Source organism: Alosa pseudoharengus, unplaced genomic scaffold (genome assembly GCF_046254945.1).
Source record: "Alosa pseudoharengus isolate Yale_2024_CS ecotype anadromous, Long Island Sound unplaced genomic scaffold, YU_APseudo_1.1 YU_APseudo_1.1_scf_10, whole genome shotgun sequence".
In the NCBI taxonomy this organism is placed as follows: Eukaryota; Metazoa; Chordata; class Actinopteri; order Clupeiformes; family Clupeidae; genus Alosa; species Alosa pseudoharengus.
The window spans coordinates 24,485,635-24,513,144 of NW_027468565.1; the positions used below are offsets into that span (position 1 = coordinate 24,485,635).

At 45.9% G+C, this 27,510-nt stretch overlaps 3 protein-coding genes across 8 annotated transcripts in view; 1 reads left to right on the forward strand and 2 right to left on the reverse strand.

The window, feature by feature from the left end:
• LOC143104354 (disintegrin and metalloproteinase domain-containing protein 10-like) overlaps positions 1 to 7,290 on the reverse strand; it is a 26,918-nt gene extending 19,628 nt beyond the window's left edge. The window contains exons 1-3 of the mRNA XM_076268388.1: positions 7,148 to 7,290; positions 3,981 to 4,131; positions 1,325 to 1,443 (exon numbers count right to left, since the gene is read on the reverse strand). Coding sequence (XP_076124503.1) covers positions 1,325 to 1,443; positions 3,981 to 4,131; positions 7,148 to 7,214 — 337 coding nt within the window. The 5' untranslated portion in view covers positions 7,215 to 7,290. The remainder of the gene's footprint in view (positions 1 to 1,324; positions 1,444 to 3,980; positions 4,132 to 7,147) is intronic.
• Positions 7,291 to 10,387: 3,097 nt separating this feature from the next.
• Positions 10,388 to 13,870, forward strand: LOC143138329 (protein FAM81A-like). The gene is made up of 7 exons (XM_076298828.1): positions 10,388 to 10,516; positions 10,667 to 10,785; positions 11,659 to 11,788; positions 12,076 to 12,158; positions 12,287 to 12,389; positions 12,797 to 12,992; positions 13,746 to 13,870. The coding sequence occupies exons 1-7, from the start codon at positions 10,388 to 10,390 to the stop codon at positions 13,868 to 13,870; spliced, it is 885 nt and encodes a 294-aa protein (XP_076154943.1).
• Positions 12,823 to 26,924, reverse strand: fan1 (FANCD2 and FANCI associated nuclease 1). 6 transcript variants are annotated; one of them, XM_076268330.1, is made up of 14 exons: positions 24,867 to 26,918; positions 24,151 to 24,291; positions 23,771 to 23,981; positions 23,044 to 23,277; positions 22,682 to 22,813; positions 22,377 to 22,485; positions 21,812 to 21,931; positions 21,388 to 21,552; positions 18,968 to 19,205; positions 17,973 to 18,076; positions 17,253 to 17,447; positions 16,937 to 17,065; positions 15,169 to 15,324; positions 12,823 to 12,961 (listed from the first exon to the last, which is right to left on the reverse strand). In XM_076268330.1, the coding sequence occupies exons 1-13, from the start codon at positions 26,281 to 26,283 to the stop codon at positions 15,187 to 15,189; spliced, it is 3,333 nt and encodes a 1,110-aa protein (XP_076124445.1). In that variant the 5' UTR covers positions 26,284 to 26,918; the 3' UTR covers positions 12,823 to 12,961; positions 15,169 to 15,186. The 6 variants fall into 6 exon arrangements, with proteins under 6 accessions (XP_076124445.1, XP_076124454.1, XP_076124438.1 ...); XM_076268339.1 differs by lacking the exon at positions 12,823 to 12,961 and having other exon boundaries at positions 14,802 to 15,324; positions 24,867 to 26,380; positions 26,856 to 26,924; XM_076268323.1 differs by lacking the exon at positions 12,823 to 12,961 and having other exon boundaries at positions 14,802 to 15,324; positions 24,867 to 26,380; positions 26,763 to 26,918.
• Positions 26,925 to 27,510: the final 586 nt, after the last annotated feature.

Sequence of the window (27,510 nt, forward strand, 5' to 3'; positions counted from 1 at the left end):
CATGTGTGTGTGTGTGTGTGTGTGTGTGTGTGTGTGTGTGTGTGTGTGTGTGTGTGTGTGTGTGTGTGTGAATCTCACCGTAGATTAGGGGTGGGCGATATATATCGTCTGCGATAATATCGTGATTGTTGTTTTAACGATGTGCAAATTTACATTATCGAGTATTTAAATTACTTATGGGGAAAAAACACTCGAAATCACGCATTGAAACCCCATACATTAACTAAATCCAGGAGGTGTATGCAAGAGAAGCCCCGTTGCAGCAGAGCAAGTGTCACATGATCGCTAGTGGGTCCACGTTGTCACACGCAGGCCTAATGTTTATTTTGTGTAGCGAGATCAAGACGAGCCTACTTGGGATTTTGTGCAGCTACTTCTGTTCACGTAGCATTGATGGGACAGTCACATTTTTTCCTACATAGTATTATATGGAGAGAAAACATTTGCCTTTGAGTATTTTAATAGTGAGTTGTAAACAAAGAACTCTTCTCATGTAGCCTAACCCTTTTGTAAATGGACTGAAGTTCGCTCTAAATATCTACGTGTATCGATTATGCTAACCGTTAGCATCTCTATGGGATTTCTCATATACATTAGCCATAAGCTAACGCATTAGTTTCTATTCTGTAACTTGGAATGCTAGCCTACATGATTTCTCTTAAACAAAACATCGAAGGAAATAACTGAGACGCACTCTGTTGGTCTGCTTAGTTTTACAGTGAATCCTACGTAAAGGTTTTTGAAAGGAGCTTCAGACTTTCTCTTGGGAAACTGTTAGGCCTAGTCATCTTCTCTAATGTAGCTGGCTAGACCATGTCATTGCCACACACACAAGTGGGGGCAAAATTGGAAATGAGTGAATGCATTGTTGATTTGGTTAAAAAGTCACAGGTTATTGGTTATTATTGTATTGATGCTATTTCTAAATAATGAGCTGTAAAGTAACTCAGACTTTTACAATTTTTTTTAAAGGATATCGACTAATTATCGTTATCGTGAAAATCACAAAAAATATAGAGATATTATTTTTTGTCCATATTGCCCACCCCTACCGTAGATCTCCCCTGTGTAGATGTGAGAGGTGTCTGTTGAGAGCGGTCTCTTTGTGTGTGTGAATCTCACTGTAGATCTCCCCTGTTTAGATGTGAGAGGTGTTTGTTGGGAGCGGTCTCTTTGTGTGTGTGTGTGTGTGATTGAGAGTGTATGTGTGTATGTGTGTGTGTGTGTATGTGTGTGTGAGTGTGTGTGTTAATCTCACCGTAGATCTCCCCTGTGTAGATGTGAGCGGTCTCTTTGTGTGTGTGTGTGTGTGTGTGAATCTCACCGTAGATCTCCCCTGTGTAGATGTGAGAGGTGTCATAGTCCATCTCCTCTCCAGACATCTCCACCTTGAAGTTGTGGGAGAAGAGTTTGGTGTCCCTCTTCATGCGCAGGTTAAAATGCCTGCCAGAGCACACAGACAGTTAGACAGACGGAAACACACACACACACACACACACACACACACACACACACACACACACACACACAGACACACAGACACACAGACACACACACACACACACACAGTTCCTTTGTCAGCAGCACGCCTCTGATCTGCAGCACTCCCCCCATTCCCATTATCTGGAAAGCACTGTGTCTCCGTGACATAGGCCAACCATGGCATGAGTCATGGTGTTGGAAGATAGTGTGTGTCTCTGCGACATAGGCCAACCATGGCATGAATGAGTCATGGTGTTGTAAGATATTGCCGCCAGTGGAGGTGTGGACGCTAACATCAGAGCGCTACTTAGAGTGTTAGACAACAGAGGGGACGATGCAGACACTGACGATTTCTCCCAAGACGAAAGAACAATACTTCTAATAATATCAAAGAACTCACTCAATATACCCACCCATCTAATACACCCACCCTTCAGATCTCTAAGATCTAAATAATGATATGACACTAAACCAATACACCTACATAGTAGAAAGTAGAAAGTTGCTGTGTTACAGAGGGCCTACAGAGGGCCGCTCAGACGATGGCAGAAGTGCCGTTTGTCATGTTATCAAAATGATTTTGGAAACGTAAGATGAAAAGGTCAAAAAACTGTTAATGGTGCCTTTAGACTAGAACTCCATCCCAGAACAGCACACACCCCACTATCAGAAAACCGCACCAACATGAAAAAAATGTTTTTGTAGCTCATATTTTCAGTTATGGGCTCTGGAACACACACACACACACACACACACACTAGAGATGCGCGGATGGGCTATTATTTCAACCGTAACCGCATAGCAAAACATATCATCCATCCGCCATCCATCCGCACCAACGTTTTTTGACCAATTTTCAAATCCGCACCCGCCCGCCATCCGCTGGTTGTTTTAATGTATATGGGTGATGCGGTGCTGCTGACGTGAGGCTAGAAAGCTCTTGCCTGTTCTAGAAAGACTGATCCAATGCAGCAAATATATTAAAAGGCTAAAGTCCTACATTGGCTATGTTGTAGCCTATCCCCAGAATATCAGCAGCAAACTCAGTCTGCAAAAGTCTCCAAATAAAACGCAGCCTGTAGCCTACAATTGTATCATTGTAATAAAAAACGCAATTTAGCACATCATTTCAACATGCTGCTATTTAGCCTACTAATTAATGCCTATGGTACTTTATTTTTTGCAAAAAGAAAGAAATCCTTAATAAAATAACAAGTCATTCACATTATAGGCTACTTTACGCACTGTAACCCACCGCACAGCAGTGCAACGTGCATGTTTACATTTTTAGTAACAACTTGCTTGCTTGCCTTACACATCTAAGTTTTCCGACTATTTTTCTTACCTTCTTTTTTCCGCTGTGGATGTTACTGAGCTTGTAGAAGTTTTAGCTCTTACGTTCTGAACATCTAGCACTGCCATTGCCCGATGTCAGTTCTGAGTCATATCACACCATAATCTGTCTCCCTTTTAAATGCCTATTCCCTGAATGGTAGGCTAAAATGACTATGTGTTTTATATATAATATCGAAACAAAATAACCCAGTCAGTCTCATCTACGAGATGTTTAGGCCTCCTCCAATACTGGCAGCTGGGCTCATAGATTTGCTTAGTGGCCTACCAAGGCTCTGCAACGAGACGCGACATGGGAGATGAATCATCGGTCAACTTGCACTGTAGCCTATTCTACTTTCTTATTGCACACTGGAGAGAAAAACATGCTGGTAGGCTACGATAGGCTACTTAATTTAAACTTTGTTACCTTTAGTGTGTGTGTGTGTGTGTGTGTGTGTGTGTGTGTGCGTGCGTGAGGGGTTGCTCAGTGAAACATCGGAATACACCAATTCCGCAACACCGTCTCTGATAGATAAACAAAGCAGCATGCATAGAAGCAACTAGGCCAAACTGCCTGATTAAAATTTGACTATTTCAAAGTGTGCTCGTTTTTTTCGGATGTAGGTAACACAATTTAACAATGTATAGGCTATATTTTTTTCATTTGATTGGTTCAACCGCCACCCGCCCGAATTTAATTAAAATATTATATTTCTTCACGTCATCCGCCCGATCCGCGGTTAAACCGCGGAGTCCGCGGCTGTAACCGCGAACCTCTAACACACACACACACACACACGCACGCAGACACACGCACGCACACACACACGCACGCACACACGCACGCACACACACGCACACACTCACTGTGAGACCATGAGATCAGCACTAGGTACTATGGGCCACTGTGAGACTATGAGATGAGCACTAGGTGTTATGGGCCACAGTAAGATTATGAGATGAGCACTAGGTAGACCATCAGTAACTCACTACAGCCAGTGTTATGGATTATCACATGCATGGAGTAAGTACTGAATCAGCACTACTGGATGGGGAGTATGGCTATCCAAAGGGACTATTGAATACAGCTAATAACGTTTATACTGGCTGCTGTCTCTAGCAGGTCGGAGTCTGGTATCTAAAGAGCACCAAACGGGCCACACCTTCCGTGTGCGTGGAAGTCGAGGTGGAGAACCCGGTCCTCGTGGTCCAAAGCCCTCTTGGCCCGCTGGTGTTGCATGTGGACCTCCTCAGTGTCGTAGGACAGGCCCTCATAGTGCCGGATGTACTTGTTCAGTGGGTTGCCGTAGTAACCTGTTCCAGAAACAAGAAAACGGAGGTAAAGAACACAGTGTTCCACAAATAGGCTATAGGCTGCACAAGAAGTGTTCCAATGGCATATATGCTGTAGGCTGCACATGAAGTGTTCCAATGGCATATAGGCTATAGGCTGCACAAGAAGTGTTCCAATAGCATATGCTATAGGCTGCACATGAAGTGTTCCAATGGTAGGCTACAGGCTATATATAAAGTGTTCCAGCAGCATACATACATACATATATATATATGTAGTATGTATAGTATATATGTATATAGGCTATAGGCTATAAGGTGTTCAAATGGCATATAGGCTACATATAAAGTGTTTAAATGGCATAAAGGCTAGACCATTGACTATAAGGAGTCCCAATGACATATAGGCTATTGGCTATAAGGTGTCCCAGTGACATATAGGCTATAGACTGTGCATAAAGTGTTCCAATGGTAGGCTACAGGCTATATAAAGTGTTCCAGCAGCATATAGGCTATAGGCTATAAGGTGTTCCAATGGCATATAGGCTACATATAAAGTGGTTAAATGGCATAAAGGCTAGACCATTGGCTATAAGGAGTTCCAATGACATAAAGCCAATTGGCTATAAGGTGTTCCAATGACATAGAGCGTGTTCTCAAAGTGTGGTCAGGGGACCACTGGTGGTCCACAAGCTATCCTAAGTGGTCCGCGAGCAGACATGGTAAAATATAATATAGAGAAGTTGTTTGCAATATTGAACCAACTTGTATGTAAATCCAAACAGTTCTGAACACTGTCTATGTAAGATATGCCAGTTTAAATCATATGAATCCTCTGACACAATAAGCAAAGTGCAAAGACAATAAGCAAGGTAGGCCTATTGTGTAGGCTAATATACTGTTGAAGTAGGTCTAATCTTTTTTTTTTAGGTGGTCGAGCTTTTCTTTTTTATTGGTTAAGTGGTCCTTCGTCTGAAAAAGTTTGAGAAACACTGACATAGAGGCTATTGGCTATAAGGAGTTCCAATGGCATATAGGCTACATGAAGTGTTCCAATGGCATATAGAATATAGGGTCCATATTAAGTGTATAGGCTATACATAAATTGTTCCACTGGCACATTTGGTGATGATGCAATAATGGGCTAATAAATCCGGGTCCAACAGCCTTCAGAGCCAGTCCTTTTTCTCCAAAAACAGTAAAATAAACATTTCCGCTATTCAGAGTAGCCTTTAAGATAACTGCACAATAATTAACATACATGAAGCACATGCAAGTATATGAACATATGCACTCAAACCCAAGTTTAAAAATGTGTGTTGTGTTAAAACATCTCCTTCCTTTTCGTGTGTCATAGTCTTCTTGTGCAACGCATCTTGTCCAAACTGACACAAAACAATACAACACAATTGTGTTCCGACTGAGGTCAACCTGAAGCTGCATGTGTTTATCCAAAATTAAATTGACAATTCTACAGTTAGAGCACTGAGCTGAGATTTTGACCTTTGAGCTTCGAAATTGTTTGCACATAGTCAGTCATTACTTTGAGCAAAACTTAGAACTTTTTAGACATCGCCCTAAATTTCCATCCATACATCTAAATAGTAAACATTTTTCATAATTCCATACTTTTCCAGACTTGCACAAACACCCTGTTCATTAAGTAGGAAAGGTGACAACAATAATAGTCTTAATCACTACTATTTATAGTTATTAGGCCTATTTATTGAACAAGCTGAGAATGGTGTCAAAGTGGGTCCGGGATGTAATGCTACTGTAGAAAGGTTCTTGTAAACGTGTGAGAACTCCTGGTTTACATCATGTAGGCTACTTGAAGGAAAACATAGTCTACAGTCTATAGAGGTTTTGGGAAAATCTGTTTTTAAAAAATCTAACCTCTATGATGAAGATTGGCAGGCTTTCAATTAATGGCTCATCTCCAAATAACTATTTCCTTAGTGGCCTAATGACTGACATGAAACATCTTACTAGGTAGGCCTACCGCTATGCATTTTACTGTTGTTCTAACATAGGCCCTTGTATTACATAGGGTCATATGCGTTTGTTTGTAAATGATACACTGGAAGTAGTATTGTCAAAGTATCAGTGGTGTACACTGTAAGCGTCAGGTGAGTTTACAATCAGCAGTTTGCTGACACCATTACCTTATCGCGAGAACCGACATCAAATTCCAGACATCATTCCGGAGAAAAATTCTCATAAGTTAGCGAGTTAGCTTGTGTTGTTTCAACAATAACAAACCGTTTGGGGTCTCCATCAAGCTACCTGCATCCGATATAATGCAATAAAACAAGTCGGTCCAGATATCATTGCACATTTAACGGCTTTGAAGTTAAAACCACGTAGCCTAACGTTGACGTTACATGAAATGCAATCATAACAAAGACCAACGCAGGGCTGTCATTCGGTGATAATGTCGAAAATGTAGCTTACATGCTAAGAAGCTAGCTTATCTGGTTGACATCAGCCAGCTAGCTAATTCAATCGATTTAACCACCCATTTTCAAAACAAAATTGCATTTTTCCAAGGTTCAGTTGGTGCGTGTTACCAACTGCGTCGTTAACAAGTGGTGTCGTTAGGTGTTTTATACTCATGTTGTAGAAAAATACTGTAACACAATTTTTTCTCGCCCTTATAAATCCGTGATTTCAACCAAATGCTTTGGGTCGCAGGTTAGCATCACTCCATCTTATTGCTAACAGGAAAGTCCAATAAAAACCAGCCTGCATCATCAGTGCTCGCAAGCTTGGTGGTGCCAGGTCTGCATACATTGTATATATCCACTAAGGATTTTACAATTGTAATTGCATTTTAAGAAGCATATATTATTAAATCTCAAAGCCTACAAAACAACCGGTAGCAAGCTAGCAGCTAATGCTGATTTTGCATCCCACAGAATGGGAAGGCCAGATTCCGTTATGTTGCTCTCGTCAGCTGTCTCTCTCCATCCCTACTCTTTCACAGCGCGAAAAACGTTTAATGCAACGGAATGCAATATAAATGAACTTCGCTCACCTTGATTAGTTTTAATGAAGCACAGCAGACAGATCAATTTGATTATAACCATATCGGCTACATCCATTGTTAGGGCATTGACACCGCGTCCAGCTTATTGTCCTTCTTAAGGCGCAGCCGCCCTGTGTTTACAGCAGTTTGCTTTCATGGCCCCTTCTCGGGTCTAGCGTCATGACGTTAGACGCAGGATTACGTCTCTCCTTCAATAGACTATCCAGTAGTATATTAACTGTAAGTATTATGGTTATAACCAATAGATTACTGATTTTAAAATATATTTTAGGAACCTATGCAAAATGCACTTCAGATACCACATTTCCATTAATTGTAGAAATTTGCTGTAAAACTTAGGCTATAGAACAAACTGTTAATAGGCTAGACTAGACTACAGAGCAAATCAGTTTATGAATGTTATGAACCATAATCATAATGTTATCTTTACGCCTAGGCTACGCCTGCTGTAAGATATGCTATGCCTATTCAAACGAAGCACCTGATTAACTTAGTCAGACATGCAGGCCAAAAATGTTTTATGAACTTATCTCATTGTTTTAATAGTATTTTATTAGGTATAGACTGCAAGATCAGACATAGTCAGTCATTTTTAGCCAAAATAGGGGTCAAGGTTCAACAAATTGCAACACAAGCAAACTTAACTAATTTAGAATCCTCAATATGTCCTGAGTAAGGGAAAAAAAGCCCCGAAGAATCCTGATAGGGGAAAGTTTAGAAAAAGACCCAAATATACCCTATTCATGTGCCTATACAGTATTTTTCTCACGTGAATAGGGGAAAAAAATTAACCTTCACATATCACCATGAAAATTACTGAGTTGATAACTTACATCAAGACAAACAAAAAATGTATTATACGTTTTTTGAAATTGTTTGTTAACATGGGCAAACAGGGCATAATGTAATTACATATAGTTAATTTAACCACAACGGAGCAAATAGTCCAGGCAAAGGTCTGACCCAAAACTAATTGCAACAGAATTTATTTTCACATTTTTATATTTCAATTGGTGATCTTTACACCATAGTAAAAGACCATGAAAATCCAGTGGAAATATGTTAAAATGAGGGTTGTTTTATGCATTATTCTTCAGCAAATACTGACAAAACTGTAATTAGAATGTTGTAGAATACACATTCTAAAGAATATCTGACCCCATCTAACTTAACATGGATTTTTAGAATCTTGCATTGTTGAGGAACATTCTTTTATTTTCAAAGAGTGAATTCCTTTGGCTTATTTCAGACTGGTTTGTTGCCAAATTGGTGTCTATTTTTACATTGTGGCCCTTTGAATCAATGGAAATGGTTGTTGAGTCTTTAAATAGAGCCAAGTGGGTTTTTGCATGTAAGTGTTCCACAATGTGTAATCTGTACAAACACATAGTTAGGCATTATTCAGCCTAGGAAAGTGGTTTTGGTGTTTACGTAATCTGATTTAGAGGTCACTGAAACATACAGTATATCACACTAAAGTATCAGTCCATCATTTTGCAAGTCTTATAGTAATTGACCTCTTGCCCAGGGGTTGACTGATATACTGTCTGTCCAATCAGAGGGGCCTGTATGATGCCCCTTTACTTTGCACAATTTTTGTCTAAAACAATAATCGGACAGCACAGTATGTTTATGTTAGTGAATGCAGGAAAATTGTGAAGGCAAAGTTGAAGATGGACATGATCATGTCCTAATTCGACAGAAGGTTGCAGATGGGATAACTGCAGTTAGCCTCCAAGTGACTCTATTGTTGTGACATCTGGCAAAAATGCTATACTAATAAATATAGTTTAACATTAATAATTAACAATGCATGCCTATGCATAGGTCATGGTTTTACCAAAGTCATAGAACAGTCAAAACTATACATATTCTAAAAGTATATGCACTGTACATGAAATATAGCATCAATCAACTTATGTCCCATCTTCCTCCATACCATGCATAACACATACTCCTCTATTCTGTATAGGCGAATCAAGTGAACAGCTGATACATTTTGGCCTGCACTATTAAGGGAAACCAATTAAACACCCTAAACTATATATTTTCTGAAAGCATATACCCTCCGGAGGAGATATAACACCATTTAAGACATTTCCCATCTTCCTCTATGCCATGCACAATACATTGCCCTCTATTCTGTAAAGGTGAATCTAGTGTAAAGTGGATACATTTTGGCCTATACTGTCCAGGGAAAACAAATTAAACACCATAAACTATATATTTTCTATAAGCATATACCCTCTAGATGAGATATAATACCAGTTAAGACATGTATTATCTTCCTCCATGCCTTGGACAATTTGTTTGTCAAATGTTGCAATTAGTTTTGGGTCACTACAGTAGTATACATAATTACATTATGCCCTGTTTGCCCATGTTAACAAACAATTTCAAAAAACGTATAATACATTTTTTGTTTGTCTTGATGTAAGTAATCAACTCAGTAATTTTCATTGTGATATGTGAAAGTTAATTTTTTTCCCCTATTTGCGTGAGAAACATATTGTATAGGCGCATGAATAGGGTATATTTAGGTCTTTTTCTAAACTTTCCCCTATTGGGATTCTTCGGGGCTTTTTTTCCCTTACTCAGGACATATTGAGGATTCAAAATCAGTTAAGTTTGCTTGTGTTGCAATTTGTTCAACCCTTTAAAATGACTGGACTAACAATCCTGTGAATGAAAGGGGGTTAATTTGCATAGCCTAGCCTACAGTGTATTTCGTTACTAAGGTGACAGCGTCATCTTTTGCCATTGAGGATACCAGCCTCAAGACAGAATATCAGATGTCGAGCATAGGTGGAAACCGCTGTTAATCCATGCCTTTTGCAGTGGTCGGACGGCAAACGTTTTCCCCAGGTATAGGCTATGCGTTGTTATCGAATTTCTGCTTCGGAGAATTTACGAACGTCTTTGTTTTGCAAAGTCTACTGTTGCATTGGTGCTTTTAAAAAGTTCAGCTGTAGTATTTTTTTTTCTCCACAAAGCTAAGGGACGTTGTTTGCGTGCGGGGCTGTCTGCCGCTGTTGCTCACCTGCCACCCTACCCGAGATGCTGCGACCGCGCCTTCCTACTCTACCGAGACATGACAAGTGGGAGTCTTAAAAAGGTCACGTTTTCATTCATTAGGCTTCTAATACAGAACTATTCGGTCACTCTGGTATCCCTCACAGGAGAACTCGCCAAAGTGAGAGACAGTCAGAGCTCCCCGAGGGTGATGATATGGCCCCCAATCCGTGCAAGGGCAGCGCTGTCAGAAAGGCTGAAGGTCAGGACCAGATCCGTCTCCTACTTGACGAACACATCCGTGCAGTTTCGGCGCTTATTCACCGACTCAACAAGGATATTCAGGTAGCTTAGGCTACTATGGTAATTGAATCCAGGGAACACCTGTTTGTGCTATAGAGAGGTTTTCCTGTGTGTGTGGGTATATAAACTGTATTGAGGTGTGTGTGTGTGTGTGTGTTTGTATAAACTGTATTAAGATATGTGTGTGTACAGGGTGTCCAGCAGCAGATGCAGGCTCAGGATGAGGTGACCTACAGGACCCAAGCCAGCGTCCGTAAAATGGAGGTGCAGCAGCTGGTGGTCCTGAGTGACCTCAGAGCCAGAGTGGGGAGGTCAGAGGTCAACATTATCTTCAGAGACTTCCTTCTCTGATACTTCCACTTCCTGCTCTCCCCACCATCTGTTCCTTTGGCTTCTCACACAGGGAGTCAAGCAGAAGGCCGATCTGTGGTGCCTGACACACTCTGTTAGTGGGGAATTTGAGTGGCAGAACCTTAGCAATTGTTTTAAAAACAAGATTTTAAATGTAGGCCTACAACTATCAGATCCAGTCCAGTTCAGCTTGCAGTGCAGTGTAGGAATAAGAGAGGACTTCCCTGCAACCAGTCACTATTCTCTGTGTATGCGTATGCTCAAAGAAGAACCTGAGCGCATCATTAGAGAGTCCTGATCATCCCAGCGATAAAACGGCTGATCTCACTGCAGGTCTAATGAGGTAAACAGTACTAGGATGTACTGAAGTGGGAATCTCCACTCAGCTTCTCTCCTGTGTATTCCCCTTAGGGTGTGAATGTGTGTGTGTGTGCTCTAGTGATGATGATGTTGCACCTCTCGTATTACACACAGCTAACAGACTGGGCTGCTGGCTCCTATTTCATACTCCAAGAGAAGACCAGAGCTGGACACTGCTCTGCTTCAGTAACACACACTTACACTCATACACACACACACTCAAACAGACACACGCACACATATGCATGCATGCACACATTTTACATTATTTCTAAATAACTTCAAATATGGCACACACACACACACACACGCAGTTGCACTTACTGCTCTGTCTGATCTTTAATACTCATCAGGACACTTCACACTCTCCTCTCAGACTTACGGCAAACACACAGACACACACACACGTGTAACAGGCATAAGGTATGTGTGTGTGTGTAATGTGTGTGTGTGTGTGTTGTGGATGTTAACAGGTGTGACGACAGCATTACCAGGCTGGCTGCTGATTTCCGCAGCACCAACGAGAGAATTTACAAGCTGATACGACAGCATCACGGCTCCCAAACACTCATGGAGTCCAAGCTCAGAGATTTGGAAGCACAGGTTGCTCAAACTTGCACACACACGCATGTAAACACACACACAGTCACACACACACACACACACACACCAGAGCCATAGAGAGAAAGAGAGTTGCAACACTCTTTGATATCGCTGCCACGTGGTCATACACAAACACACACACAAACACACGCTATCTTTAAACTTTAAAACAGGCCCACAGCCATCAACACAGCACAAATCTCAATATAGCCAACATGTTACTACAGGATGGTACCAAGTTGATTTTAAACTGCTGCTATATGATATGCTTGTGTGAATGTGTGTAGGTCCGTTTGCAATGCAGCAAAGCAGTGCGAGGACGCGCCCTAGACCAGACCAGCACACCATCAAGCAACACACTGGACACAAAGTAAACCATCTCCCGCCCACACACACACATCCCTCATAAACACACACACATATTCCTTAATGGACTCTATTGCCGTTAGTGGGGTCCTGCCAGCCGCTGAGGTTGTGCCCTTCCCTTCGTGTCTCCAGACTAACAGCCGCAGGGCAGAGCGGTCTGAGGGAGCAGGAGTGTGTGCTCTGGGACGCCGTGGACAAGATCGCCAAGCTGTGTCAGTCCATCAAAAACAAAACTGTAAGAATAGCAGTGTGTGCATACATCACAATGTGTGCATATATCGCAGTGTGTGTGTATCAAATGCCTGATTGAACCTACCTGTGGACGTCTGTTACAGTTTTTTTTACAGTGATATCTGTTATTGTTGGTGCAACTGTAGGTAATTCACTTACTCACGCACCCCTTAGAAAATGTTTCATTTTGCAAGTAAAATGTCTGTGACCACGTGTCCTGTTTGTGAGGTGTTTGCGCTCCACCAGGGGGGTTAAGGTAGCTTAGGACCATATGGTTAGGGTGCTACAAGGTTAGGGTGCTACAAGGTTAGGGCTCTCCCCAGTTTGAAAGCTACTTATTCCAGTTTTGTGTGTGGTAAGTTCAGTAACAGAGACACTGTCTCCTGCCTGCCCCTCTTGTCTTATGAGAAGAGTAGCGATGAGAAGGCCATGGTGGAGAGATGTGTCCAGCTGTCAGACAGGCTGACCAGACTGGAGATTTCCCAGAGGAGGCGGGCCCCGCCACACCCCGACTGCAGCCTGGAGGAGTTGATTGACAGGCGCATCAGCAAACTGCAGAAGCAACTCTGGGAGGAGCTGCAGGAAATGAAAGCAGAGACCAACAATGGTACATAACACACCACACACGCACACACACACCCACGCACACACAAAGGTGCAGTATGCCAGCTATACTATACCACCACACACCAGTCACTGGTCCAGTCTGCTATCAGTACCACACACACGGATGCAGCATGCCAGCGGACCCACAGATCACACATGATTATATTGTTAATCCAATATGTGGTACATTTTGACCACTGTCCACCAGAGGGCGCAGAACCAGATATACAGCAGCGGTTCCCAAACTTTTTTTCCCCGTACCACCACCTACATCGGCTCGCATGTACCCCCACCATCCTTCACATAAAAATCTAACACATTCTATTGACGCATTCCATGCATCATGTGTAATTAGCCGCCCTACATGATAACAAATAACAAAATCAGAATGAGCAACTAGTCTATGAGCTCCCACACTAAAAAAAACATTGTGGAGAACAACATTATGAAACACAAAGAACAAAGAGAATATAGGCTTAAGATTAAAAAAAATGTTTAACACCTTTCCGACATTACCCTTTTTCATCTTGCGTACTCCCTAGTGGAAGCTTGCGTACCACCGGTGGTACACGTACCACAGTTTGGGAATCCCTGATCTACAGTATGTCAGCCTGGGGAAATGGATTAATGGGAATAATGACTATAGTTTTCTCACATGAGCAGTGATTCGTTTGCTACAGGAATCCATCTGCTACCACTATGAGTCATAAGCATACGGACCAAACTGAATTATTACTGTTTGTGTTTGTGTTAGGATTTGCCATCGTCCATGACAGCCTGGGGTCTCTGAGGAAGGTCCTGGAGGCCAAGATGAAGATGGAGAGAGATCGGCACCTGAGGTGTCTTAGGGTGGAGGAGAGGGAGGAAATCGGCTCCTGAGGTGTCTTAGGGTGAAGGAGGAGAGAGAGGAGAGATCGGCTCCTGAGGTGTCTTATGGTGAAGGAGGAGAGAGAGGAGAGATCGGCTCCTGAGGCGTCTTAGGGTGAAGGACAAGAGATCGGCTCTTGAGGAGAGGGAGGAGAGAGAGGAGAGAAGACCCTAAGGCGTCTGAGAAGGCGGGAGGAGAGTGTGGCGGTGGAACAGGGGAGACAAGACAGGCTGCACTGACCACCTGTGTATGGACACATCCACACAGAAGCACTTACTGGACCCACACACAAACACACTCTCTCTCTTTCACACACACACACATACACACACACACACACACTCACACACTCACACATGCAGCACTGAAGAATAGAGGTGTGGTGTGGGCTGTGGCCAAACACTAACATACTAACAGTGGAGCAGTTTAGTATTTTTCACAGAGAGTGGGAGAGAGAGAGATAGAAATAGAGAGAGACTGAGACAGAGAGAGGGAGTGGAAGAGAGAGAGAGGAAGAGACAGAGAGAGACAGAGAGAGTGTAAGAGAGAGAGGGAGAGACAGAGAGGGACGGAGACAGAAAGAGGGAGAGAAAGTTGCACAAAGGCATGAATAGAGATGAAATGACCAGAGAGAATTCTAGAACTCCATGAATGCCTTATCAGCGCCTGAGGCATCAGCATCCAGACAAGGCTTTCCCTGCATTTTCCCATGTGCATTCTCACGAGTTTATGACCTGGCAGGGACTTGGAAGGTCGTCTGAAGGTCGACTCTCACACTCTTCACTGAATGGCCTTTTCATTCAGGCCAGCAGTGGATAAGATGGAGACCCTCATAGCAACCACTCTCCACCAAACGTCTCCATCTTCCGATGGCCCTCAGTCAGATTTCAGAATGACCACACAGGAGTATTCAACGCTTAGTGTTACTTTTTATTTCACAGTTCCATTCCATAGCACTTGGAAAAAACCAGCAGCTTAACCAACTGTAAGATCTAGGAGGTCAGCACTGAATGACCGCCCCCCTAACTTCTGTTCACAGAACATAAAGGCATGCTTGTGGAGTCCATCGTGACCATGGCCACAGTCTCTCATTTCCACTGACACTCTTGCACATTTCATACACTCCTGCACATACTAGACAGTCTTTGGAGGATGCATCCTACTGAAGTCCTCACAAGAGGATGGATCCTGGATTAGTCTACACATGAGGATGGATCTTATATTAGTCCACACAGGAGGGTGGATCCTACATTAGTCCATACAGGAGGTGTATTGTAGGTGAGCACTGCACCTGTCCAGTGTTAGGTACCTGTCTTCTGTGTGCCCATCAGTTGAGGCGGGTGGCACGTGCCCCGATGGCGGTCACATGACACACCTCTACGTCCGCACCCCATTTGCGCAGCTCGTCCAGCCAGATCTGCTGCTTCTGGGACAGACGGTCGTTTGGGCCCTTCACCTCCACCAGCTGGGCAAACACAGAGAAGAACAAACCCACACAGAGAAGCTGTATTAGCTGACAAATGAGATACTTGTGATTTATCTTTATGCTTTTGTGTTTGTGTTTTCTTTTTCAGCGCAGGGCTCACCCATTGGTTCATGGAAATGTGAAGTCTGGCTCAATATATTTATTAAAAAATAAAAATGGGTGATTGTTGTTTTTTGTACAACAAACTGCTTCAGTTTATGTTTTAAAAAAGTACAGTACACTGTAAACAGAAAACATTTCTGTCCTCTCTTTTGCTGCTGGGACTCTTTATAGAGCCTTGCTTTGCTGCTGGGGCGTTTGCTGTGGTTTGTTCAGCTACAGGAGAGGTGTGCTAGTCCTGCTACAGGTGAGATAAGCTAGTTCAGCTACAGGAGAGGTGTGCTAGTTCAGCTACAGGAAAGGTGTGCTAGTCCTGCTACAGGTGAGATAAGCTAGTTCAGCTACAGGAGAGGTGTGCTAGTCCTGCTACAGGTGAGATAAGCTAGTTCAGCTACAGGAGAGGTGTGCTAGTCCTGCTACAGGTGAGATAAGCTAGTTCAGCTACAGGAGAGGTATGCTAGTCCTGCTACAGGTGAGATAAGCTAGTTCAGCTACAGGAGAGGTGTGCTAGTTCAGCTACAGGAGAGGTGTGCTAGTCCTGCTACAGGTGAGATAAGCTAGTTCAGCTACAGGAGAGGTGTGCTAGTCCTGCTACAGGTGAGATAAGCTAGTTCAGCTACAGGTGAGATAAGCTAGTTCAGCTACAGGAGAGGTGTGCTAGTCCTGCTACAGGTGAGATAAGCTAGTTCAGCTACAGGAGAGGTGTGCTAGTCCTGCTACAGGTGAGGTGTGCTAGTTCAGCTACAGGAGACGTGCTAGTTACAGGAGAAGTGTGTTAGTTCAGCTACAGGAGACGTGTGTTAGTTCAGCTACAGGTGAGATAAGCTAATTCAGCTACAGGAGAGGTGTGCTAGTTCAGCTACAGGAGAGACGTGCTAGTCCTGCTACAGGAGAGATAAGCTAGTTCAGCTACAGGAGAGGTGTGCTAGTTCAGCTACAGGAGGTGTGCTAGTTCAGCTACAGGAGAGGTGTGCTAGTCCTGCTACAGGTGAGATAAGCTAGTTCAGCTACAGGAGAGGTGTGCTAGTTCAGCTACAGGAGAGGTGTGCTAGTCCTGCTACAGATGAGATAAGCTAGTTCAGCTACAGGAGAGATGTGCTAGTCCTGCTACAGGTGAGATAAGCTAGTTCAGCTACAGGAGAGGTGTGCTAGTCCTGCTACAGATGAGATAAGCTAGTTCAGCTACAGGAGAGATGTGCTAGTCCTGCTACAGGTGAGATAAGCTAGTTCAGCTACAGGAGAGGTGTGCTAGTTCAGCTACAGGAGACATGTGCTAGTTACAGGAGAAGTGTGTTAGTTCAGCTACAGGAGACGTGTGTTAGTTCAGCTACAGGTGAGATAAGCTAGTTCAGCTACAGGAGAGGTGTGCTAGTTCAGCTACAGGAGAGACATGCTAGTCCTGCTACAGGAGAGGTGTGCTAGTTCAGCTACAGATGAGATAAGCTAGTTCGGCTACAGTAGAGGTGTTTGCCCGGTGTGCTAGTCTTCTCACCTTGTAGCTAGCGGACACAGAGCTCCACACCACCAGGTCTGGCAGGCCTCCACGACAGTGCCTGTAGTCTCTGGCCATCCGCAGGATCACCTCTGCCAGGAAGGAACCACCCATACACCCCACCAGACTCTGGGTGGAGAGAGAAGGAGTCATACACACATACACACACACACCCCACCAGACTCTGGGTGGAGAGAGAAGGAGTCATACACACACACATCCCACCAGACTCTGGGTGGAGAGAGGAGTCATACACACACACACACATACTCCACTAGATGCTGGATGGAGAGAAGAGCAAAAGACTCACACACACCTGAGCCTGCTGCAGAGAGGAGAAACGTTCCCAGCTGACGAGCGCACACACTCGGCCTTGCTGGCTCTGCCACACGTCTGCCAGAAGCTCCTGCAGTGTCTCCACCGCTGCCTCCCGCACCAGCTGCACCCGCGCCTCAATGGCCTCTTGCCGGTTACCGTAGAAACAGTCAGTGTGCAGGTCGAGTGGACACGTCTGACCGCGACGAGAACAGACTGGTAAAGAGCAGCGAGCAAACCAACCACCCAGCCCTCACCCACAATCCCACAACCACCCACATCTCCACATCTACCCCCACATCGCAACACTACTCAACTACCCCCACAGCCCACAACTACCCCCACTACCCAACACTACTCAACTACCCCCACAGCCCACAACTACCCCCACAACCTAACACTACTCAACTACCCCCACAACCCAACACTACTCAACTACCCCCACATCGCAACACTACTCATCTACCCCCACATCCAAACACTACTCAACTACCCCCACAACCCAACACTACTCAACTACCCCCACATCCCAAGACTACTCAACTACCCCCACAACCCAACACTACTCAAATACCCCCACAAGCCAACACTAGTCAACGTCCAACACTACTCAACTCCCCCCACAGCTCACAACTATCTCACAGCCCACAGACCTGAAGTTGCGGTACAGGGGGATTTTGGTGGTGTATGATTTTAGGTGGTGTATGATGGTGTGTCCTACCTGATAGGGGTATCTGAAGACGTCAGGCACGCCCTCCATGAAGATGATGTCCCACATGAGAAGCCCAAACAGGGTGGAGAAGGTGGAGCCTTCGCCATGCAGCCCTGCAGGACAAGGGACACGGTCAACCTCACACACGCATATGATCACGATCTCACTCACATACACACACATACACACACATACACACACACACACAATATCCCATCTCTCTCTCTCACACACACAAACACACACAGGCTCCATTCCAACTCACCCTGATCGTAGCCCACACAGGTTATATGCTAATTACACACACACACACAGGCTACATGCTAACTCAACCTGATCATAGCTAATGGGATCTGCACTTATCTGTCACATACACACAGACTCCATACTAATTACACACACACACACAGAAACACACACGTTCCATGGTAACTCACCCTGGTTGTTGCCCACACACACACACACACACACACAAACAAACAAACACACACGCTCCGTGCTAACTCACCCTGGTTGTATCCCACACACACACACACTCTCTGTGCTAACTCACCCTGGTCGTAGCCGCCCCCCCCCCCCCCCACACACACACACAGGCTCCATTCCAACTCACCCTGATCGTAGCCCACACAGGTTATATGCTAATTACACACACACACACAGGCTACATGCTAACTCAACCTGATCATAGCTAATGGGATCTGCACTTATCTGTCACATACACACAGACTCCATACTAATTACACACACACACACAGAAACACACACGTTCCATGGTAACTCACCCTGGTTGTTGCCCACACACACACACACACACACACAAACAAACAAACACACACGCTCCGTGCTAACTCACCCTGGTTGTATCCCACACACACACACACTCTCTGTGCTAACTCACCCTGGTCGTAGCCGCCCCCCCCCCCCCCCACACACACACACACACTCTATATTAACTCACCCTGGTCGTATCACACACACACACACACTCCGTGCTAACTCACCCTGGTCGTAGCCCAGCTGTCTGTAGTGAGCCAGCGCCAGGTCCTCCACAGAGCACATGACTGTGGCCCCGCCCTCTTCTCCCTCTTCCTGGTCGGCCGGCCGCAGGAACACAGATTTACCCATACCCTCCTGGTGCGGGAACATGTGACCTCGGATGGTGACCTGGCCAACCACACACAGGAACACAGATTTACCTATTCCCCCCTGGTGCGGGAACATGTGACCTCGGATGGTGACCTGGCCAATAGGCTTGTTCGACTTGAGGCAGATCTGACTTGGTCTGGCTTTCTACGTAAACGTGATCTTCAGAGGCTAGCCGGGAGGAGCTACAACAGAGGGCAGCTCATCCCGGACAGACAGGCTACAGTCTGCCTGACATGACTCGCTGGAGATATCGCGGAATGTTGTTTGCAATAAACACAGCAGAATTTTCATTCTTACTCATTAAAATGAGCATGATGACTGACGAAATAAATTCTTATGATGTAGTTTAAATAAACCACTGTTGTCATACAGTTAACAGGCCTGCATTGTAGCACATACAACTGCATTGTAGCACATTTCCCCTATATGTGTGTCTATCTATTTAGCCAACAGCAGAAAATAACAGAATATCCAAACGTTTTCAGTAGGCTAGCCTACCATTGTGCAGAAATCCCGTATAAAAAGGTATCCCTTCGATTTCTGTTTATTTTCGCATATTCCAACATAAGGATGCAGCATGAGACTCCCGTCATAATCGTCATGAGGACATTCCTCCAAAATGGCCCTATCACGTCTTTGAATTGACATCATGAGGGCGTGTTTTAGCTCGTGCAGCTCGTGGAAGGCAACTGCAAGATCTGTCTGCAGGCTAAGACTCCCGCGATATTTTAAGGTCATGTGACATGGTGTCACGGTGGTAAGTCCCTCCCCGGCTGACAGAAGTCGGACAGAATTTCTAACCAGTATGCATTGCGTCCATCCCAGTATGCATTGTGTTCAACCCAGCATGCATCACATCAAGTCAGATCTGCACAGATCTGCCTCAAGTCGAACACGCCTATTCACACACACAGGAACACAGATTTACACATAACCCCCTGGTGCGGGAACATGTCACCTTGGACGGTGCTCCAAGATCTGCCCTCAAACCTACAGCTGACCCCCCCACAGTCCCCTAAACTGTTTTGGGCTTAAAGCAGTCTCTCTCCAGTCAAGTTAATCGCTCGGCTGCTCAATACAACCGATTAATGCTGTTTTGTCATAATTGGCATCGGCTGATTAAATTGCTCACAAGGCAGATTAATCAAACCTGTTTGCAGATACAGGCAGCGTCTTGCGAATCCTGTGGAACAATGTTACTGCTCCTCATGTACCAAATTCACCATTCTACAGGCCAACAGAGCAAAACATGGCCAGTGCAGAATATGGCCATTTCACTGCTCCTCAGTGTGGCCTAGATGTAAGATTCACGTCGATTCAAACCGGTCCATCACTACTCCCATCACTACTCCCATACTGGTCCATCACTACTCCCATCACTACTGGTCCATCACTACTCCCATCACTACTGGTCCATCACTACTCCCATACTGGTCCATCACTACTCCCATCACTACTCCCATACCAGTCCATCACTACTGGTCCATCACTACTGGTCCATCACTACTCCCATACTGGTCCATCACTACTCCCATCACTACTCCCATACCAGTCCATCACTACTGGTCCATCACTACTCCCATACTGGTCCATCACTACTCCCATCACTACTGGTCCATCACTACTCCCATCACTACTCCCATACCGGTCCATCACTACTCCCATCACTACTCCCATCACTACTCCAATACCGGTCCATCACTACTCCTATACCGGTCCATCACTACTCCCATCACTACTCCCATCAATACTCCCATCACTACTCCAATACCGGTCCATCACTACTCCTATACCGGTCCATCACTACTCCCATCACTACTCCCATACTGGTCCATCACTACTCCCATCACTACTCCAATACCGGTCCATCACTACTCCTATACCGGTCCATCACTACTCCCATCACTACTCCCATCACTACTCCCATACTGGTCCATCAGTACTCCCATCACTACTCCCATACTGGTCCATCACTACTCCCACATCGGTCCATCACTACTCCCATCACTACTCCCATCACTACTCCCATCACTACTCCCATACTGGTCCATCACTACTCCCATTACTACTCCCATACCAGTCCATCACTACTCCCATCACTACTCCCATCACTACTCCCATACTGGTCCATCACTACTCCCATCACTACTCCCATACTGGTCCATCACTACTGGTCCATCACTACTCCCATCACAACTCCCATCACAACTCCCATCACTACTCCCACACCGGTTCATCACTACTCCGGCGCCCTTGTCCCCGTCCCCAGACTCACGTGGGGGACGTCCCTGATGTGGACACTGGGCAGGTCTCGCAGGAGGAGGCGGAACTTTTTGAGGCTCGGCGACTCCTTCATGCGGGCGGCCCGCTGGTGCAGTGCCAGCTGGTGACCGGTCCGGACCAGTGGGTCTGAGAGGCCGTCCCGGATCGCACCGATAGCCTGTGGAACCCAGAACCAGACCAGAACAACATATATATAAAGAAATGTGTATATTTCTACATCAGGTAGGTGATCTTGACATCATGAGCTGTGCTATGCACCCACATGGAGAAATATATGTGTTTCTTATAAATATACTTATAAAGCATCTCTGCTGAGTGATCCAGTATGTATGAGTGTGTGTGTGTATGAGTGTGTGTGTGTATGAGTGTGTGTGTGTGTGTGTGTGAGTGTGTGTGTGTGTTAGCTGATTGGGTACCTGCTCGTGGAGTTTAAGGTGCTGCTGTAAGTTGAGGGCCAGGCGGTCCCACCAGCGCCCCCTGCTGTCTGGACAGTAGACTGATTGGGCCAGTACAGCCCTCAACTCGGCCACAGCCTCCTGCTCACAGCACAGATAAACACAACATCACATCACCTGCACACCATCCCTTAACATCACATCACCTGCACACCATCCCTTAACATCACATCACCTGCACACCATCCATTAATATCACATCACCTGCACACCATCCCTTAACATCACATCACCTGCACACCATCCCTTAACATCACATCACCTGCACACCATCCCTTAATATCACATCACATCAACACACCATCCCTTAACATCACATCACATCATCTACACACCATCCCTTAACATCACATCACATCACCTGCAAGCCATCCCTTAACATCACATCACCTGCATGCTACATGCTATCCCCTAACATCACATCACTTGCAAGCTACTATCCTCTAACATAATAACACCGTAATCTCTGTAAAGTCTACACACCCACCTCATAACACCGTAATCTCTGTAATATCTACACACCCACCTCATAACACCGTAATCTCTGTAGGATCTCGATGCCACGAGACATGATGCGGGTGTAGGTCCATCCTACAGTAAAGGACCGCAGAAATGCCGGCAGCTCCTTCTCATGTCTACAAACACACACACAAGCACAGGCATACGCACATAGACACATGCGTGCACGCACACAGACACACACACACACACACAGTAGAGGAAGGAAACATTTTCACAAGCTGAACACACAGAAAACTTTTTCAGAGGTAATCTATCAACATGAGAACAGAAGCAAGGGGCAGACAGAGAGACTGGCTGCCATGTTCTTACTGGAGGTCCCCACTCTGCTGTAGCTCCTGCCACGTTGCCTTGGCAGCCGTGTAAAGCCCCAGGGCGTCCTCCCAGCTGCCTGACTGCATGGCGACAGTCACCTCCTGCAGGCAACGAATGGCTACCTCATACCTGAGAGGGGCGCAGAGAGAGAGCCAGTCATAATCATTTACACTAGTACACTAATACCCCAACACAAACACACACATTACAACATTAACAACACCCACCACGCACATTAATAACTCCCACCACACATACACAAAACTAAACCATTAACGCCCAAACCCAAACACACACACACACACACACACACACAACCATTGACGCCCCAACACACACACACACACATGCTGTCTGACCTGATGAGGTCGTCCCTGTGGCGGAACACCCTGGCCTGCCGCTGGATGCTGTACTCGGGGAAGGCCAGCTGTCCGGAGTTGACCAGCAGGATGGTGTAGAGCTGGCCCTGCCCACCCGCTGCTGCCGTCTCATCGTCCAGCGAGTCCGTCAGAGAGAAGAGCAGCAGCAGCCGGGAGAAGACGGCCCGCGGACACACACACAGACGCACACACCGGCCCGCCAACTGTCTCGCCCTGGACCGGGAGAAAGAGGGGGAGGAAGAGAGGGAGGAAGGGAGGAAGAGATGGAGGGGGGGAGGGAGAGAGGGAGGTGGGAGAGAGAGGGAGGGAGAGGGGGAGTGAGAGAGGGAGGGAGAGAGAGTGGAAGGAAGAAAAGGAGGGAGGGAGAGGGGAAGGGAGGGAGAGAAGAAAGGAGAGAGAAAGGGAGGGAGAGAGAGATTATTATTCCAATTAATCCATTTCAATCATTCGTAGTTTACAGAAGGTTTGGTGGGGCACGGAACTTCCACACGTACCCATAGTGTAAGCTTCAGTGATTACTCATTTTAAAATCAAAGCTAACCCTGTGCTTGACCCTGGCATTGCCCCACTGTCTTTATTGTCTCCAAATAGAGAATTCTGTTTTGGGTAGTGAGTCCCCTCACACCACTGCAACACCCTGTCTATCTCTGAATGATACACCTTCGCGTCTGAATCCTGAAAGATGAGGAGATGTGGTGCTTCTCACTTCTTGAGAATAACTGCCCCCGTGCTGCTGATTTGCCCCGGGGCAGAGGGGAAGAGGGCGCGTTGCTTGGCCAGCTTCAGCAGCCCCTCCACTAGCTGGGACCTCTGGGTGGCGCTGTTTCCCCCGGTCAGGTGCAGTGTCTTGGCCAGACTCCTCAGCTCTGGGGCCGGCAGCACCTCCAGCACTTCCGCCAGCTCCTGCAGCTCATGCTCTGGACACACACATACACACACACACACGGCTATTCTTACAACTGACTGTTCTCCAAACTGAGACAAACACACACACACACACACACACACACACACACACATGGTTGATCTTCAAACTGGGACAAACACACACACATACACACACACACTCCAAGTGGCGCTACTCACCATCCTGCAGGAAGCGTGCCTGCACCAGCTCGTCCACCACGGGCCGCAGGTCGGCGCTGATCTCCGTGTAGTCCAGCTTCTCCACCTGCAGCCACTTTAGCTTCCTTTGGAACAGACGCACATACAGCATCTGACCTGGCCCTGGTGACACACACCAGCACACACACTGCTTATCAAAGCACACAAACACACTGCTTATCAAAGCACACAAACACACTGCTTATCAAAGCACACGAACGCAACCCCTTCATTGTACTAAATGTACTATGAACCGATTTAAAAAGTGTGTGCGTGCTTGTGTGTGTGTGCGTGTGCAGGCCTGTGTGTGTGTTCGTGTACGGTCACTAAATGTACATATAAATTAATTTATCGTAAGCCCCCCCATGAACAGAATTCCACGAAACTCAGCATGCATTCAGAGGGCGTCATAGTGATCCTACAGGTAAAATGTTGTTGTAAAATGTTGCAACTCTGAACATGTCAGCCAAAGATACCTGCGATTACAGAGCCTCATTTTGCTTTTTCATTTTTAACTATGTGGAGCTATACTGCAAATGAGTGGTTATGGGATGGGTTGAGATGGCCCATTGAGTCTAACGTTCAATACAATGTGGTCCTCCTAGGCCCTACGGTTCTCGTGAAAACTGTGTCCACCATACCCTCCACGGAGAGATGTTTGCGTACCTGAGAGGTGTACACGTGTAGGCAGGTGTTACCTGAGAGCTGCTGGAAGGTGTGGACGGCGGCTAGGTCCTCCTGGTTGAAGAGCCGCCGGTCGTCCTCGTGCTCCATCACCACCTCCAGCACAGACAGGAAGTTCCGCAGGTAATACGGCTTCCGGAAAGACCCTGATGCTCCCACTCTCATGTGTGTGGCGTCAACACTGGACTCCAGATGCTCCGATTGTGATGTTCCACATTCTCTCTTCCTTGTTGACTCATAGCTCTGCTCCTGATTAAGACCAAGCTCTGCTCTCCTCACAGTCCTGGACTGCTCGTTATGAAGACCCGGTCCAGTACTGGACTGCTGCTCACAGCTCTCTCCGGCTGAGGGCGTCTCTGCTTGTGCAATGTGCTTGCTGGGTCCTGTTTGCTGAGCGCTGGGAACAGGGCGGGTGTCCGTCTGGGTGTTATTTGTGTCTCTCTCCTGCCTGACTCTCTTGCGGAGTTTGGACTTCAGCGTGTGTGTGTCGGACCTGCTATCTCCTGGCGCCTCCATCAATCCCCTCTTCAACGAGAAGGACTTATTGCTACATCCATCAGTAGTAGTGCGCGGTAAACGTGATTTTACAATTCTGGGATCACACTCCTCCTTCTCTACCAGAGGGGGGTGTTCACAGACAGCTTGTTTCTGAGAGGAGAACCATTCGGAGGTCTTTACTAATAGGCCTTGTGGTTCTCTGGTCATCTCTGATTGGTTTTCTTTTTGAGAACTGTTCAGTTCACCATCATCTCTGTCTGTCCCTCCAGCACGGCTGGTCTGCTTGGTGGTCGGTTCTTCTGAGAACGTCAGGGCCTTTCTGGACAGTCTGGAGGACAGGCTCCCAAGGCTGACGTTCTGCACCACTTTCGGCTGGTCAGGGACTTTTCCCAACTCCACCTCCTGTTGCTGATGTGATTGCTGCTTTTTGAAGTAAGGACTGGTCTTCAGCTCACCGCTCTGCTCAGGTGACTTCGCCCCGGGCTGCTTGTCAGGTGTACTCCAGGTGCGCTGAGGTGACCTTGTCCCGGGCTCCTTGTCAGGAGTACTTCTGCAGGTGCGCTGAGGTGACCTCGTCCCGGGCTGCTTGTCAGGTGTACTCCTACAGGTGCGCTGAGGTGACAGGATCATCACAGGGGGCTTTGGTTCCCTACTGGACGGCAGCGCACGCTCATCCTCATTCCCCTGACAGAACTTCTTACACTGGGTGTCGATGTGCTCGTTGATCTTGAAGCGAGGGACCAGCTCGCCACACAGGGGGCATGCCAGCTTACTGGGTGGCGCATTACTAAAAAAGGTGGCAATGGTGCCCGCCCTCGCACCGCCGTCCCCTGCCCCTCTGGCGCTGCCGCTACCCGTCTTCCTCTTCGTCAGAGACAGACTGCGGTACGACTGAGATCCTCTTCCACGCAGCGACCGGCGTTTCTCTGCCATAAGCTTACAGGGTTTTATGTTTACGTGGAAGGAGACAAGAAGCCCATGTTGCAGACGTGGACTGCATCACACTGCTCTATGACAATCCCTCCTCTACCTGTCAAATGCACACGAAGATACACACGATTAGACTTCCTCAGGAAAAATATGGAAATGGTCTCAACAGCTTCGGAACTTTTATGGCAACCTTCAAATAAAACAGTGTTAGCAAGTAACTTAAGATGCTGCATTGATGTTGTTGAAGGCTGAAGGCAGCGGCAGAGAGGGCAACGCGTAAACATTCTGGTAAAGTTTAAGATAGTAACGCAAACCCTCGACGGCCTGGACACTTGACATTAACGCAGTCTTTTTTTAGTTAATTACGTTAGCAAATTAACTAGGGTACGGACGAACACAGCCCGATAAGAAAAGAAGCAGCGACAATATTGTTAGCAATTGCAATGATTGAAGATAACAGGTTATCAAATCGCATTACCCACATGCCGAGAAGACTGGCTTAGGCTTTATGGTTTAAATAGTTTTAGGGTGTAACAGAAAGATACTGCACCGTCTTTAGTATGGTAATTTGTTACATTCTATCTGGAAAGCTTGAAAGAGTTCCTAGCGTTAGCTTTCTTCATGTCGGTCCTGCTGAAGTGCCGAAGTCCCGCTACAGAATAGACTAAAAGGCAGTAGTAATCGAGCAACTCTCGTCAGATTTAGACATAACTAATCAATTGTTTTGTTTTGTTTTTATTGTATTGCCTTTATGCTTTTGATGGTTAATATAACATAAAACATATACTAGAAATGTGAAATTTTACACACAAAAAAAGGATTTTGCTGTTATTCCAACAAACAAGACCACATCATCACTTTCAGTGAATAGGCATACTCGATCATTACCAATTCATTTTTTTGAAAGCAATCTGAATAAAATTAGTGGAGGTGTAACTGATCAAATCGAATGTGCACTTGTGTCTTATAGGCGTATATACTAATATACTTCTGATGTAATCAGTCAATCAGACTCGTCAAGGATGCTCTGGATGCGCCTTCGCCGTTACACAGATTCCCGGGCAGACGCGTCTTCGTCTAAAAAAAAAATCTTCAGGTTCCGGGGTGTCCTCTCAATAGATGCTTTATGCACTAAAGCAAGTGTCTCGGAGCGTGTTGCCTCAACCCCCTGAGAGCTCTAGAACGATTCTGGTAAGGCATCTGGCATATTTTTTCATCCGTTTCCCACCG

Excerpts from the sequence above, each read along its gene's own strand:
- LOC143138329 (XM_076298828.1), top strand. The coding sequence starts at position 10,388 with ATGGCCCCCAATCCGTGCAAGGGCAGCGCTGTCAGAAAGGCTGAAGGT. Across the intron at positions 11,789-12,075 it reads TCAGAGATTTGGAAGCACAG|GTCCGTTTGCAATGCAGCAA; the intron begins GTTGCTCAAACT and ends GAATGTGTGTAG. Across the intron at positions 12,993-13,745 it reads GAAAGCAGAGACCAACAATG|GATTTGCCATCGTCCATGAC; the intron begins GTACATAACACA and ends TGTTTGTGTTAG.
- fan1 (XM_076268330.1), bottom strand. The coding sequence starts at position 26,283 with ATGGCAGAGAAACGCCGGTCGCTGCGTGGAAGAGGATCTCAGTCGTAC. Across the intron at positions 23,982-24,150 it reads GGCACGCTTCCTGCAGGATG|AGCATGAGCTGCAGGAGCTG; the intron begins GTGAGTAGCGCC and ends GTGTGTGTCCAG. Across the intron at positions 17,066-17,252 it reads CCTCTCTGCAGCAGGCTCAG|AGTCTGGTGGGGTGTATGGG; the intron begins GTGTGTGTGAGT and ends CTCTCCACCCAG.